This window comes from Rhopalosiphum padi, chromosome 1 (genome assembly GCF_020882245.1).
Source record: "Rhopalosiphum padi isolate XX-2018 chromosome 1, ASM2088224v1, whole genome shotgun sequence".
NCBI lineage: Eukaryota > Metazoa > Arthropoda > Insecta > Hemiptera > Aphididae > Rhopalosiphum > Rhopalosiphum padi.
The window spans coordinates 4,817,294-4,834,086 of NC_083597.1; the positions used below are offsets into that span (position 1 = coordinate 4,817,294).

Below are 16,793 nucleotides of genomic sequence, written 5' to 3' on the forward strand. Positions count from 1 at the left end.
GAATTGATTTTTGGAAAATTTACTGTCTACAATATAATATTATGTATTGATTACTAAGTCTATTGGTACACTACTTAATAATGAATTATTCTTAGTAAATCATGCAAAATAGGCTGAATTTTCGATTTGAAAATCGATTTATATTAAATTGATGGTATTATCCCTTATATTTTGTCTATTTAACGAAGCTTGCGAATTATTATAACATCATAACATTATCAAACCATTAAAGCTTAACTTTTAAATTTTGTGCAGCGTATGAAAAAGCTATACGTTGGTTTAAAAGATGAGTAGGTTTTTTGTTTTATAGTATAATTTATTTATCCTTTTTATGTGTAAAAATGAAAATGTTCATAATAAATAGATATTCTAGGTCAGTATATACGAACTTGTAACATAATAATCGAATAATAAACATTAAATAGTTTATGTACATAATATTTTGTTAAATACATTTAGTTCCGATACTATATATTGGTATACACGAAACTCCGGTAATACATCGTTTATGGCTCATCGAAATTACTTCTCTGGTATTTATATTTTAATTTATACGTTTTAATCTTTATTGTTTAACCTTCGATCCGGTGGGAGCGAATTCACGTAAATTTAAATGTACATATAACAAACACTTTTGTTGTTATTCTATTATTGCGAAAATTGAATAGAGCTGAATAATATCGTAGTTATTATACCGTCTACCATCAACGATCATTACAATGTCGGATTTTTGCTATCAGCATTGATTAATGTCGAAAACAGTATACTCGTAATAATAATAATACATACGCCATTTCGATTTCCGCGTGAACAAAGTGCATTCGTTTTACTTCTGAATCAAATATTATAAATTATAATACATCACTACTATAATAACCTCTCACTTACGAGTCGTCTACCTATGCGCGAATCGGCGTGATATTTACCATGACATCAGACTTCTGGATGTTGGCCATTGGCATTGTAAACTAAATCTTAAAATTGAGCAAAATATCTTCGGAAGAAATATTTTGATGCTGATATCCAAATCTTCAGAAATTCAGCGATATTGAAACCAACGAACCAAAAATTATGTTTATCATAAGCCACCTACAAGTATACATTATGGATAGTCTTAAAAAAATGTGTAATTAAACTATAATTAATACTAACTATAAAACTTCTATAATTCAACGAACTATATGTGTATTATAATTGTATATTTGTTATGTTAAAATCACTTTATCTAGAACAATAATCAGAATTTTTTCAACCAGATAAAAATGAAATCTCAAATATTTTTGATTACACAATCTTAATTATATTTAAGTTTCATATTACTTGATTGGATATTATAAAATATTATTAATTGTAAACCGGAAACCAATAATATTAGTGTTTCTAATAATTTTAATAAACGTGTATAATCGTTTTTGTGATAATTTATAAGCACACATATACACACACACACACACATATTTTTTATTTTGTGTTATATGGCCACTTAATGACAATGTACGAGTATGTCAAAAATTAAATTAATTCCTAATCAAAAAATCATGTAATGAATATAACTAAACACTTTTAATATATTTGTAAAAACCATTCAGCTTAGCGATACACTGCTTATTTTACATGTGTTAAACTGTTAACGGTTTTCTTACGAACTTTTATATTCTGCCGTCTCAGCTTATTTACCTGATTGAACTAGTTTTTATATATTGTCAAATCGACATTACTACAATATCCCAGAATTAATACAAAAGTAAACATTGTTTTATTTTGATGTCTCAGCTTATTTGCATCATTGACCTAATAAATAATTAAACAAAAAGCATGATAATTATAACACTATTCATAATATATAAATATTAAATATATACAGTGTGGATCACCAAGTAAGCTCACTGAGCATTGCTCATCCCCATTTTTTTTTGTACTGAAACTCTTTACTTTATGACCATACTTTCAGTTTCTTAAGATGTTCTTGTATTACTTAACGAATATCTTATGGCGATATAAACATCTGTTTTTCTATTTATAAAAAATTCTACTTTTTTACTGTAAAATATATATTAGATATAATTTTATTAAAAATGTTGATATTCCTAACTAGAAATTTGAACAAGTAGTCTAAAAATTGTTTACTAAATAATTTACAGTAGAAAATGGGAATCTTTATTTGTAAGACAACTTGTAGCTCTACAGAACTTATATTGAGTAGTACAGACTATTTAAAAACCTGAAGAATTTGAAAATATGGTCTTTAGGTATATTTAAAAATTATAAAAATTATATTTTGATTAACTGCATCGTTGAAGAAAAAATAGAATATATCCGAATATTGCACCACATAACCGTTTTCGGTAACAAAACTATAAAAACAGCCAATTATTGAATTGGTCTTAACATTTATTCGAATCTTTTTCATCTTATAAAACCATTTTCAATGAGTGAAAATCAATTCCCACCTTTGATAGTTGAGACGACAGTGAAAATTCCACATGTCTTGTGTTGATAAAAGAAAAGTCGATGCAAATAAATATATTACGTGTTGTATTCGGTATTACTGGCGATAGATTTTATAAAATAGGAATCAAAACGAATCTTTGTCATCAGTCATCACCAAGTGCCAGAAATCAAGTATTCGATTGCAAGCAATATATATATATATATATAGTACCTAACAAAGATGTGTCTAACAAAAAAATACTATTCAGAAAAGAGAGTATTCAAAATGCGTTATCAAGGAAACAAGGATTTATTTTTGATTGAGTAGTCGCAAATGTAAAATCAAACAAATATTTGATGTATCTCTAAATTTCATAAATGGTATAAACATATTATATATATATGTGTGTGTATAATATAATATAAGAAAAAATAAGAAAAAAGAGAATTTTATGTAAATAATTAAAATAACTGTATATTATAAATACTACAATAAAATATTTTGGTTATATTTTTATTATTTTATTATTAATAGGCTATACTTATATTACATCAGTTAATTTGATAATAAATAATAATTAGTTTGTGGATTTCTGTGAGATTTTTTTCTCTTTTATTCGATAAGTATTCAAAACATAACAATCATTATTTCGGTAGATAATACTTTTATACTTTTTTTTTTGCATGCAGCTACGCTTGTTTATTCCATATGTGGCTTATAACAATATATTATGAAACCTAGTCAGCTAGTGACTAGCATAGCCATACGTGTATACCTACGTTAATGATTCGTACGCGTAGACAAAACTTTATCGCGGAGTTCGTCATCATTTTGGATACAAGAGCCACCGGTGTGTTTTTATTTCGAGTTTTAAAGCGATGAATCATCTTCGTCACCACGTTAACTTAACAATTTCAAATAGAACTCGTCAACTACTAATAAATAAATTACACTCCGTATAAAAAGTTTTGAAATAGAATTTTATGTTTAGAAATCGTTGGTAATTCAATATACAAACCAATAAAGATTCGATTCTTTGTTCGGAAAATTAAATTCGAGTGCCATATCTAAAAACTATGAAATTCTCGTAGAAAATGAGATAAACCGATAGTTACGATTTTAAATCACATTTTTTCGTTTGAAAATAGCACTAACTTGTAAGGAGAAAATAATTTAATTAATAATTAATTGTATTGTTATTTTTTAAAGGGTATGTAGGAAAGCTACAATTTAGGCAAATGTTGCAAGTGAGTTTCTGACTTCTATAGCTTCTAACTTCACGCAATATCAGCACGTGTCGTTTGTTTGACATGTAAGAAAACCGCTACATAAATGATGCAGCGATGTGGAAATAAAAACACAAAATATTATAGTGTGACATAAAGTAATTATAAAAACACAATATTATTAAAAAAACAAACACCTCAGGGTCTTTATTTTGATTTAAAAAGATAAAATGTCTCCCTTTTGCAATAGTTTTGAAAACATCCACCATCGTTACACTTTAAACATTTAAAAAAGATAAACTAACGAATTTTAAAGAATTTAATTTTACGAGTGAACGTTTAATAAATGTATCGAAATATACCTATAATACCTACAATGATGGATACAACCGGCTGTTGATTATATTGTTCTTCGGAACAAAACACGCATTTATTGCAGCGATTTTTCTCTACATACAGTGCGGGGAAAATGTTAAATATTATTTTAAGTCAGCCCGAAATCGACTAAACGGGCAAACGGATGACGCCCACTCATCACCGAGGTCGTGGAAAATCTAGCAAACGCGGTTTTCGTGGGTGGCGGTGGCGGGTACGCGCCCGAGCCATTTAAGGTCAAGCCACAGTTGACCCCGACGGACGAGAGTCGTATTACACGCCACGCGTAATATTATATGGGCCCGTTACCATTCGTTGGCTGTATGATGATTATGATGATGATGGAGATGATAATAATAATGATATCGGTAACCGGTTCCAATATAGCACGGAGTTTAGCGCCACCAACAGTAGACTTGTGTACGAAATCGGAAATTTCTTAGACGACACATTCAATTAAAATAATAATATATTATAGTATATTAAAGTATATTTTTATACCTACACTACCATACTTGTTAAATTTTACCTTCTATCGGCAGACATTTAAAAACAATTACAAATAACAAGGTGGTTTGTTTAGAGGTAAGTATAATATTGTGATAACACTTGTCCTCGTTGTATTCTTGGTCGATATTTTTAAATTTAATGGATTTATTATTGATTGAAAATTATAATTATAATTTTTAAAGATTTTTACTTGTAGGTATTTTATATAAATATCGAATATTTGTAGTTTATTATTTATAAATGTTTTTAAAGTTTAGAACTTTAGAAGAACAGAGTAGTGCCAGTAACAACTCGAGAAATACATACCTTGTAGTCTATATGCGTATAATTGTAGAGCTCATATTATAAATTATTAACTATATGCTTATATGATAAACTAATATTATATTATGTGTATAACAACGTTATCTTAGAAATATTCTATTTCAAAGTATTAAACTCAAATTAAGTATTAAGATTTAAGAAAATATGTAAGATACAAATATCAAAATTATAAAATTAAATGCACATTTGATTTCCTACATTTTCTTATGCATCTAATATGAAATGTAACCAATTATTTTAACAATAAGTCACAAGTACAAGTTACTGTAATGTAACATAATATATTACAATGAATGTAGCAGATAGATAATAATTTAATTAATTTACTTTAATGAGAAACATTGTAAATAACGGCAGCGATGATAATAATATTATATACCCCGAAGCCAAAAAATATGGTAAATTAATATTTTCATAAAATCAACAATGGTAACCACGGCAACAGTAGCTCATGAAGGACAGACACGACGGGACTTCGTATTGAAACCCAAAACTATGACTGCCATTTGAAAATCAAAAGTCAATACTATTTTAACGTATTGTACAAGCTGCAGAGAACGGGTAAAACGAGATGAAAAAAACAAAACAAGATAAAACGTCCTTCCATGAAATAATGGTAATAGTAACATTATTACCTATATATGATTGAAAAAATAGAGAAATCTTGACTAAATCTGAAAAGGGTTTGTAAAATAATAATATTCACCGGTCCCGCAGTACAATCGGAAAAAAAACCATCAACAAGGAACATCGGGCAACAACGTAACAACAATACGATAGTTTGTATTATCACGTAACCACTATATACAGTACCTATTCTACGACAATACCTCCTTGACATTCGGAGATGAAGATCCGCCGCGCGTAGGTGCTGTATAATATTATATTGGAGGCGTCGATTCTCACGATTATATTTTTTAATTTTAGTCTTGGTACCTATTAGGTATAGAAAAAAAACCGTTTAAGAAGCTATTGATGGTTTTACGCTCGCCGATTTCATACAGTCATTATATTAATATGTATGTGCACACGATATTTTGCGATATTTGGTACTGCACTAACACTGTTATTATAGCTCTGTCGTACACGAATGACTTGCGTCTTGCGTCTTGCACAATTAATTTTGTACGACGAGGCAGTGGCGGCGCATAAACACGATTTTTTTTTTTTTATCGAAACCGATTTTTTTTTCTTCCGTGCGTACAATAAATATCCCATTGACGTTGAGACTATGTCCTTGGGGTCGTCATTTTATGAGTTGTTTTTTTTTTTTAATTTTTCTAATTTTTTTTTTTATTTATTTATTTATTTTTTTTTTGAAAAGCAATTCTTACACCTATGATTGAAACAATAATAACTTTTAATGAGATCATGATATTCTGTTATTATATTCCATTAACTCTTAATACCTATGGAATTTTGATAAGCAGTGCAATATCTGCAACATTCGTAATCATGTATTGTTTTTGCTGCTATATAAATGGACTCAATGATAAAAACCAATGTCAAATATCCAGCAGTCGAGAGTTCACTTTAAACTGGGTAATTCAACATAATTAATTATCTAATATTATCACATTTAAAATAACTATTTCGGATAAAAAATGTATTGGTATTATATTTCGAATGATAAACGGATCATGACAAAATATTGTTTAACTCTGCATAACACCTTGGCTCTCTTGGGCGATACTCTAAACCACTGCGCCGGTACCCGAATTTTAATTTTGTTAATGTAGTGTACGCAGAAATACTACACTACTATTTGATATGATATGTGTTATTATCATATTTTAAAATCATAACATCGCCTATAAGCTATATTAAATTGATTGGGCTTAAGAATAATAGACATAATTATAGTTAAAGCCATATTATAGATATATCTAAATATATACAAAATAAACAGTGTGTCTGAAGTAATTTACATTTGCATACTGAAATTTCTATGAAATACCTAACATTTTCCAATTACAGCCTGTATATTGTAATTCGTTACATAGCCGATTTAAATATCTACTTGTGTTACGAGAGTTATTTTGATGTACACACAAATTATTTTAATCACATAGGTACATATTATACAATAATAACGCCGCAGGTATATCGATATGCGGAATATGACATAATGTAGTATTGTCGTCAATGGTTCAATTCGTTAAACGATAATATTAATATGAAATCGATGTAACCTATAACCCTGTATAAATTCAAATTTTAATATCCAATATCCCACGTCCAATTTATATTGAATCTGTCAAACGTTGTAGGTATTCAAACTCAGCGTAATACGCTCAATGGTATCTATAATATAACAGCAATAGATACTCCAAAAAAAACTAATCCGGGAAACTGTGTATACAGAAAACTAATATTGAAATAAACGTTCTATATATCGGAAAGTTTAGTGCAATTTCATTTTAATATCGACAACCAAAATTCATTTCCCCGCGGCTTATTACCGAATTATTTCGAAAACATCAACATAATATAATATTGGTAGATTAGTATGTATCTACTATATTCAATATTGTACTACTTTTATTTATACTATAATATCTAAATATTATGTACTATATAATAGGGTTTTGGTGATATTCTAATACAACGATCAGATGTCGTTTAAGATTATTTACCATTTAAAAAAAAAAACAAATCTTTTATTGACAACAATATATAAAACATCTATTATTAAGCCTATTAGAATTCAACCGTAAAAATTATAAAATCAACTTATGTCTGACCAATAGATTGTTTTTGAACTATTTAGGCTAATTTTCAATATGAAATTCTGTATTAAAGTGTGAATTTTTTTTAAACGCATACGAATTTTATGTTTGAAAAACACTATTCTATTACTCACGACGATGATGGTACGTTATTGAGATATATTGTGATATTTGTGTGATTAATAATTTATTATCAATATTATTATTAAAATTGTTTTATTCTGTCGTTGGTAAAAGATATAAGTACGTACCTAAAACGCAACATTCGTCCACGCCACAGTCTTCTGAGCTCTGACACCCGAGGAACGACGGTTTACTTGGATATGCGGTTACTGTAGCCACCAAAATCGTAACCACGGCCAAAGACAATTTTCCCATATTGTTGGTATTTATTTTGACTTCAATTATCTATATTCAAAATCTGAAAACAAAAAATATAAAGTCAGCATTTACATAACGTCGTTGTTATAGTTCAGCACAACCGATCTGTCGTAATTAATATACTAAAATACTGATCGTGTTCGCTACAGTTAAACTTGAAAGTTTGTAATCCGAATTGACTACAAATCTAATCAAAATCTTAAACGAAATTATTTGTTAATATTATAATATTATATTATACGTATACCGTATAATATATTAAATGATATGTGATATAAGTTGATTTGTGTATTTCTGGTGTTTTCGGTTATAATATTATTATGTTAGTACCTATCTGTTATATAATATGTCAACATAATACTATACACAATATTTTTTTTTAATGTTTTAGTATATATTTTAATAAAACAATAATAATTGTTTGTAAACTCAATTAATAAATAGATAAACGTTCGTGTTGGATGGAGACAATAAATAAAAAAAACTACAATTAGCATTAAATACACAACTATACGTTATGTATAAATACTATATACATACCTAATACGTTTAATTTAAACAACGATAAACAGTGAAGCTATTGAACAAACAACGCAGCTATAAACAATTTGGAAACGAAATTGTATAATATATCTCAAATATACCAAGAATAGATCAACGTTGAGTCAATTTTATTCTGCAATTCGGTGAATACAATATTGTAATTCGTAGCAAGTTTACCAAACAAATTATACGTCATTAGATATTATGCGTCTATGTAAATTCTCTATATTTTTGAACGTTAGATATATTACAATATACATTACATATATGGTTATCTTGACTCAATATAATTCAAACGTATATTAACTTCATTTTTGTGTGACCTATCATATTTTACGCAATTGTTGAAACTAGACGATATTACGATCTATAAACAAACCAAAAGACAATAATTTAATCGATCTTACAGCGTCGAGTTTCGAATATTTTTTTCCATTTCACGTGTCTAACTAAAATCGTAAGACAAATGTTCTTATTCTTTATCTCTATAATACGTATGATATTATGTAATAATGTAATATTATGCCCAACACGCCGATACAGTACAATAAAATCAGACATGTTTTTTATCACTCGTCGTAGATGGCGTATTGACAATTTAGCATATCAGCGTTACGAATATAAATGAATTCATTATACACAAAATGTACACATACTGTATTTTTTTGCTGATTATTCTAACAATTAATTTATCCTATAATCGACATCGGGCATTATTTGTACACATTCTCTCTCTCTCAAAATTACTCCTTTGTGAAAAATCGCAGTCTCGTTGAAAATGTATATATGTTTTATATTCTGTCAATTAAAAAAAAACATTAAAAATGCTGTAGTGCGCATAATCATAAAATAAAAAAAAATCTATAATAATAAACCTTAATTCCGATAACAACACAGACGCTGACGCTGTTATATTTTACAGCCAACATCTGCTTAATATATAATAATTAGGGCCTGAATTTGAATGCTCTAAAAACTATTTGAAATAAGTATTCTAAATAGCTATAAATGCCTTTTCAACGTAATTCAATGTCAAAAAATTAACTACATTTCGTTGATAAGCACGCAAACGAAAGGAAAACGACGGTATAACTTTCAAAGTTTTTTAAACTTTTTTTAGGTATGTATAATACAATTAATAATGAATAGTATAGGTATTCAAAATATACGCGATGTAACACAAGCTGATCAATTAATTCTTATTTTGTAATTTGTTTGAGTCACAGCGTCCAATTAAGACACCATATCCATAATTACTGTAAATAGATAAAGATGTTATATCACCTTTATAAAAATAACAATTGATATTTGGTATAGATGAAAAATGCCTAAAAACTAATAGAGAAATAATATGAAAACAATATTTTTTGTTATAATATTTTAGTTTCTTAATTTACATTAAAAAATCCTGTACACTATATTGATATACTCTAAAAATTAATGAAATGGTATGGAACTACTGAAGAATAAAAAACAAAAGTTTTATATCTTAAATATCTTAAATATCTGTTTCATTAAATTAATTATGTACTTGAAATGCTTTATGCATTAAAGTACCTATACCTAATAAATTATACACATTACATTAAAATTCGGCCCCTAATAATATCATTATGCATAATATATGAAATAAGGTCATCGGTAGTAGCGGTGAACGAACGTTTAGAATTTAGATTTTAAGCTCTAAAAGATTCGGAGCTGATTTTACGGTACGGCCGGATATAAAGACGTGTAATAACACGATAACGTTGTCCTCCCTGTCGTATGATACATTACATAAACTCAATATTACCGCAATACCGGAGTCATAGAATACCGATGACATAATAATAATAAAATCATCTCTGGTTGTTTTTTCGAAATTCGATAGCCACGCGACGAAGACGACTGACTTTTTATGACGCAACGGAAAAAATAATAATATTATTATTGCAGTCTCATCGCAGGCGGACTTAACGGAACAATAAACTTATAATATAAAATATCGTTATACATCGCAATATTATAAAGGTATATTATTATCTACTTTCGGTGGTAAATCTGGTCTCTCAGATCAATCAGGTTAGGTTACGTATAGGCGAAAGCACGTATGTGTATATTTCGTGCGCGAAATCAAGACTTGGAAAAATCTTAAATTCGTAGAATCGCGGGCGTGCATACGACCTAATGTTCCTCCAATAAGGTATTCTGAGTTTTATAATCGTAATCATAAATTGTTTCGTATCCGAAACATCATTATAATAATATGCATGCGGATCTAATGATAAAATATAATTTATATATATTATTACACAACTCTTTGTAACTCGTAAGTATACGCAGTGTATTAATGTTCTTTTGGCGTAATATCCATATTATTATATAGATATGAAGTTCGCATAGATATTTTTAGAAAATTTTAACACAACATTTTCACGATTGCAGTGAAATGTAAATGCAGCTAGTTGACCGTTTTCCGTGTTACGTTAAAATAATAACATTTCATCGTGTCGTTTACTATATAGGCATGATACTTGTATCACAAGATAAAAACTATTTCTCAAGACTTCATTATAAGAAAATCTGATTAACTATTAAGGTTTAAATTGCTTAGTTCATGATCAAATAATTATCAGTTAATGACGTAATGATTAGTATTTGCTTTATAAGGACTTGAATCACAGAAAAAAAATCACATATTATTTTTTGCATTAAATTGCATAGGGACGTTCGGTAAGAATACGATTTTATCGAAATGCATTTATATTAATATTTTTTCTAAAAAAATGCGTACAATTTACAAAAAAAATAAAGATTGAGTTGTATCAAATTATAGTAGTCGTCAATTTATAAATATCAAAATTTAAGTGAATACAAACAAATTCAATATATTTTACTGTTGAAAAATAGTACAAATAAATTGAAATATCTCAAATTGTAAGGCAATTGAAAATATCTGATACATACAAATGATAATATGGTATATATAATACATATTTATATATATATATATGTTTAGTATCATTCGTTATTTTCTTATTCTTAAAAATTTTTTGAGTAATGATATAGAATTTTGTATTTATCTAAATGCATTTTAAATATAAGTATCTATTGTTCTATTAATATTGAAATAATAATAATAAAGTAACACAAAGTTAAATCATTAAACTCTGTTTAAATTTAGTTAAACTTTAAAACATTAGATACATTCGGTATTGAGATAATACCAAAACATATATACTTTTACTGGAAGTTCGATAAAATGTATTCTTAATAAAGTGAAATATCAATTATCAGTGTGGACATTTATGGTGAAACCTCCTTAGATTGTAAACGTATCGCACAAACTCAGAATTTACACATCGATGCCTACAAATTTGTCATAATATACAGATCTTGGAATAACTACTGCTAAATTTTAACTAAATTTAATAACTTTTACTTGGTCTACTTGATCTTGATGAAAAATCTCAATTTTCATATGGTCATACACTTGAACGGAAATGCCAATAATTGTCACGTGCAGATTTTCTCACATAATGCGAGCAAATAAAATATTTTTATATTGCGACATAATTACAAGTCTGATGTGTATAATAACATGTCAAATGATAATAATTCATCGAGGTCGTTTGCAACAAAAAACTTAAAACAGCAGACAAACGTTATTGTATATATTATTATAATTTAGAATAATTTATAGGTATAATATACCTATATTATAATATGTTGTTGTCTATAAAAAAATTTGGCAAAAACTGAATATTTACGTGACGATAGACGGTCAACTATAAATTATAATAATACCGATATATACGGCCATTGTTTCGATTCATATTGTCGCTTGGACAAAACAGCGAACACAAAACACATTCCGGACGAAGCTCTGAGATAAAGAAATAATATTATAATGTAAACCACGGTTGATAAGTAGTCAACTCGCCACTGTCAACCTGATAGAAGCGTAAGTTTCCGTTGTCGGCAAATCTTAGACTGGTGAACGATGAAATTACTCGATAAGTGGCAACATTTAATTCTAACAACAAAATGTATACATTATTAAATTATATAACAACCACTATTATAATTTCTTCAGATTCGATGACCGTATCCACTCTGCATAATAATATAATTTGTAACATACAAATGGAAAATAAATATTTCATATTTGTAACAAAAAATATCATGATATCTACATATCTTTGATACTTATCGATATTATTTTCCACGGTGAAAGTATATAAATATATATATTAACTAACTCACAGCATTGTACGTCCGTTCCAATTCAATATTTTAATCTATTCTGTAATTTCAATTTAACTACTAACGAATTAACCATATGATATATTAGATTAAAATAAAACCAATGGTAAACGAAGAAACGTTTATGGACATGATAATATTAAGATATATTGTATTCAATATATTATACTTACAGAAACCTAAAACCAAATAGTCTTACGCCAATATAACAGCACGACAATATACCATCAATTCGTGATATATATAATATATTTTATATCCCACCACGAACAAATCTAAATTTGATTGACATACTGCTGTCATAAGCAACGACCTGATTATTGGTTGTCGTCGAGCGTGACGCATCCGAGCGCCATGTGTTTGTCGTTTGATTTATTATAATGTGATATTTTACAATGTTTGTTTTATATTATATACGTATAAGATCATAATTGAGAAAAACATGTACTTCTCACGATGACGATCCCATATACTTCACATGAGATCATATTATTATTATGCGTGCTTACATCTATCGGCCATTTCGTTGTGACGTAAAATATTGCACGCTTATAATAATAATACGACGACGATGTTTATACGTATATAAATAAATTCGATCTTTTCATAATATCTATTATCATTATAATAATACTTGCAACGTGTAAACAACTGGTATTTTTTGCTCTGTATTTTACGACACAGCTTTACTATTGTAGCTATGATGAGATGTGTTCGAAAGCGATATAACATATTATTGTCTGAATTATTTTATATATAATAGATAATAAGTTGTAACTTGTAAGACTTATAACGAGACAAAATGTTTATTTTTTTTATCGTGTTAAGTTATTTTTAATATATTTTACCTGTAGATGCATTTAAACGTATGTATCTAATAACTCAAGTACGATGAACATCTAAAATATTTATTCTATACATAATTTGTTTTTTTTGTGACAATGTTCACAATATTTTTTAAAACAATTTTCATTAATATTATAATTTTTTTTATCCAAATTTATTTCCACGCAATTGTATATAGTATTAATAGTTAATTTGATAATGTCCGTTTGTATAATAATAATAATCATAAAATAATTGGAATGTAGTTAGTTATACAGTAAAAGAAAATACATTTCCATAGTTCAATGGATCTATTAATGGCTAAATGGCCATTGACCATATTAATTAGATCAATTTAAAAAAGTATAATGTTGTATGGACTATTTAATTCTATAAATTAAAGCTAAAAAATAAATAGTTATAAATTATATTCATTTTTATGGCTGTAAGTTTTAGGCACCTACGTGCATTTTAAATAATAACGTGTATAACATACTATATTGTCTATATTTGACCCATCGGAATTATATTTAGATTTTTGGCAAAGCAATAGTGTAGCTATAAGGATTCAGCTACAAATCTATTGCCTTCTCAAATTTCAGGAAAATTGAAAACATTTTTAGTGTTCTATGAACGTAATATTTAAGGTGTAATATTATGTATTCAAATTATAATTTGTATGGATGATACTAGTTGAGCCTCTCAATAAAATAAATGATCAACCTCTCCTCACCGGTCACCCCTCACCACCACAAACAAAAACAAAATCGTGGCTAAATCATCGAGATGATAATATAATACATTCATACAACATAATAATAATTGTGAAATACGTTTTAAAGTAAAAACAAAACGATTAAACAATCGTAATGAGTACTAATAAAGGAGTAAAAAATTAGCAAACAAACAACATAGACATTAGACAGTAGACACGTAGGTACGTAAGTATCCATCGGTAATAATATTATGATGCCTGTGCACGTATTGTTTTGGTACTATATTGTTTATTACAACTACGTCAATGTATAAATCCGGTTTTTGGTAAAAACTCGTGCGATACTGCAAAAATAATAATAATAAACTCGTTAAAACGAAACGAGAAAAATTACAAGAATTTCGATTCACGCGGACTCTGTTACGTTGTACACGCGCGTGGTACATAATATTGTAATAATAATAGCATGTTATTATATACATTATAATAGGCTATGTTCGTAATACGTATAAGAATAATTTACTGTTTGACAAAGCGGGAAAACGACTTCGATAAACTCGCGTGTACGTGTACGCTCAGCTTGCGTTTGGGTACGGTTAACATTGTTTGAAATATTATGCCGTTTTTTATACGCATTGGTTGAAAAACTCGCGACGCAAACAAAACGGTTTACAGCAGCCACAATAAGGATATGAGGTTTTGAAACCGGAACGCGCCGATCGCTGTGTTTACATTTTATTTTAATACAATATAATATTATGTGTACATATTATTGAATAGTATAGTATAATATTAAGCGTAAGCTCACGATTTGTCGTAAATCAGTTGTGAGTTGTGGCGTACGTACTGTCAATAGAATACATAGAATAAATTGCTCATAATAATTATATGTTAACTTATTTATAAGGAACACAGTATAAAATTTGCATAATATGTTTTTACCTACTATTTAAGTTAATAGATACGTTTATTTTATAGTTATGTATATTATACAAGAGAATCACCAGTTTTCTGGTTATTCTGACTGAATGAATAATTTTTTTTATCTGTACGTGAAAATAGCCGTGCATTCTATTTATATAATATGTATAATAATATTATAGAATAAATAGATCTTTTAAAATATGAAAAAAAAATATTAATATTAATTCGACGCCGTCATAATAATGCATGAAATTATTATTATTATAATTATAAATTATAATATATTTACACTACTGTGTTATTGAAAAAAATATTTTATTTTATAAATATAGTATAATATACAATTTAATATAGAAATTCCAAATAATTCCAGCTGGTGGTTATGACTCGGCGAACCGGATATGATAGTTATAATATGATTTATTATGTAACGAAAAATATGGAAAATCAACGTATATCATATAGCCTAACGGCCATTTTTTGATTGTCTATAGTCTCCCCTATATTATGCGATTTTATTTAAGCCTATGTCAATAACTTGCAAATTTAAATTTAAACTTTGGGAATTATTTAAGGAAGGCTAATATCATAAATCCTTCTCACCCACAGTTATCATGTACAATATAACATATTTTTATTATGTCATAAAGTATAACATTTTAGGTGTAACGATTGGCATTTTGGGACCTAATATATTCTTTGTATTGACCAGCCTCATATTAATTGATTTCCTATAGTACCTAACCTTAACTATAATTTTGTTGTATCATTATTGTAATATCTTTCCAATATTAACATTTTGAAGATAAAAATGATATTTAAATTGATACATTTTAATAATAAGGAGTAAATTACAATCTGCGTGTGTTCAATTCCCATTTCACTGTATTACAGTGTATTTTGGATTTTAAATTCATAAATATTTCTTCATTGTATATATTTTTTTTTTCTAAACTATTTATATATATTATTAAACACGATTTATGAACCACAAAAATATTATTACCAAATAATGCATAATATCGTTTTTTTTTTTATTCGTAATTTTTATGTCGAACCACGGGCCATCTGTCCAGCGAACAAATACATGTATTATATATATAAACAGAAATATGTAGTGAGTGTAGTAGTACATGATGTGCAGTAACAAAGAGTATTGAAACATCAAAAGTTTTAATATCGTTCTAGGCATGAGGGGTGTACACGTTAATGATGAAATACGTGGAAGTGCAAACGCCAACGCTCGTAAAAAAAAATAAAAAATTTACAAAAAAAAGTAGGTACCTATGTGTGAAAATAAAAAGCGCAAAAAGCGTAGTAGTGTGCAGTAATTTTATGAAGGAACGCGATTTTTTCTTCTTTTCTTTGCGAGAAATATATTTTTTTTTTTTTTTAAATATACGTCATTGCGTGATAAAACGTAGGCACAGTAAAAAAAAAAAATAAACCAAAGAAAGAAGATAAACATCGCTCATTCTCTTTCTTTTCAACGCATTTTCCATTAAATAAATGATAAAAAATAATTGTCAGAAAAATTAAGAACTTCAACCTGGATGAATTCTTCT

At 27.7% G+C, this 16,793-nt stretch overlaps 1 protein-coding gene across 2 annotated transcripts in view; it reads right to left on the reverse strand.

The window, feature by feature from the left end:
• Nucleotides 1-16,793, reverse strand: part of LOC132931935 (astakine-like) — a 42,776-nt gene that overhangs the window by 15,458 nt on the left and 10,525 nt on the right. For both annotated transcript variants that reach the window (XM_060998043.1, XM_060998042.1), the window contains one exon: nt 7,847-8,016. In XM_060998043.1, the coding sequence (XP_060854026.1) occupies nt 7,847-7,973 (127 nt within the window). In that variant the 5' untranslated portion in view covers nt 7,974-8,016. The remainder of the gene's footprint in view (nt 1-7,846; nt 8,017-16,793) is intronic.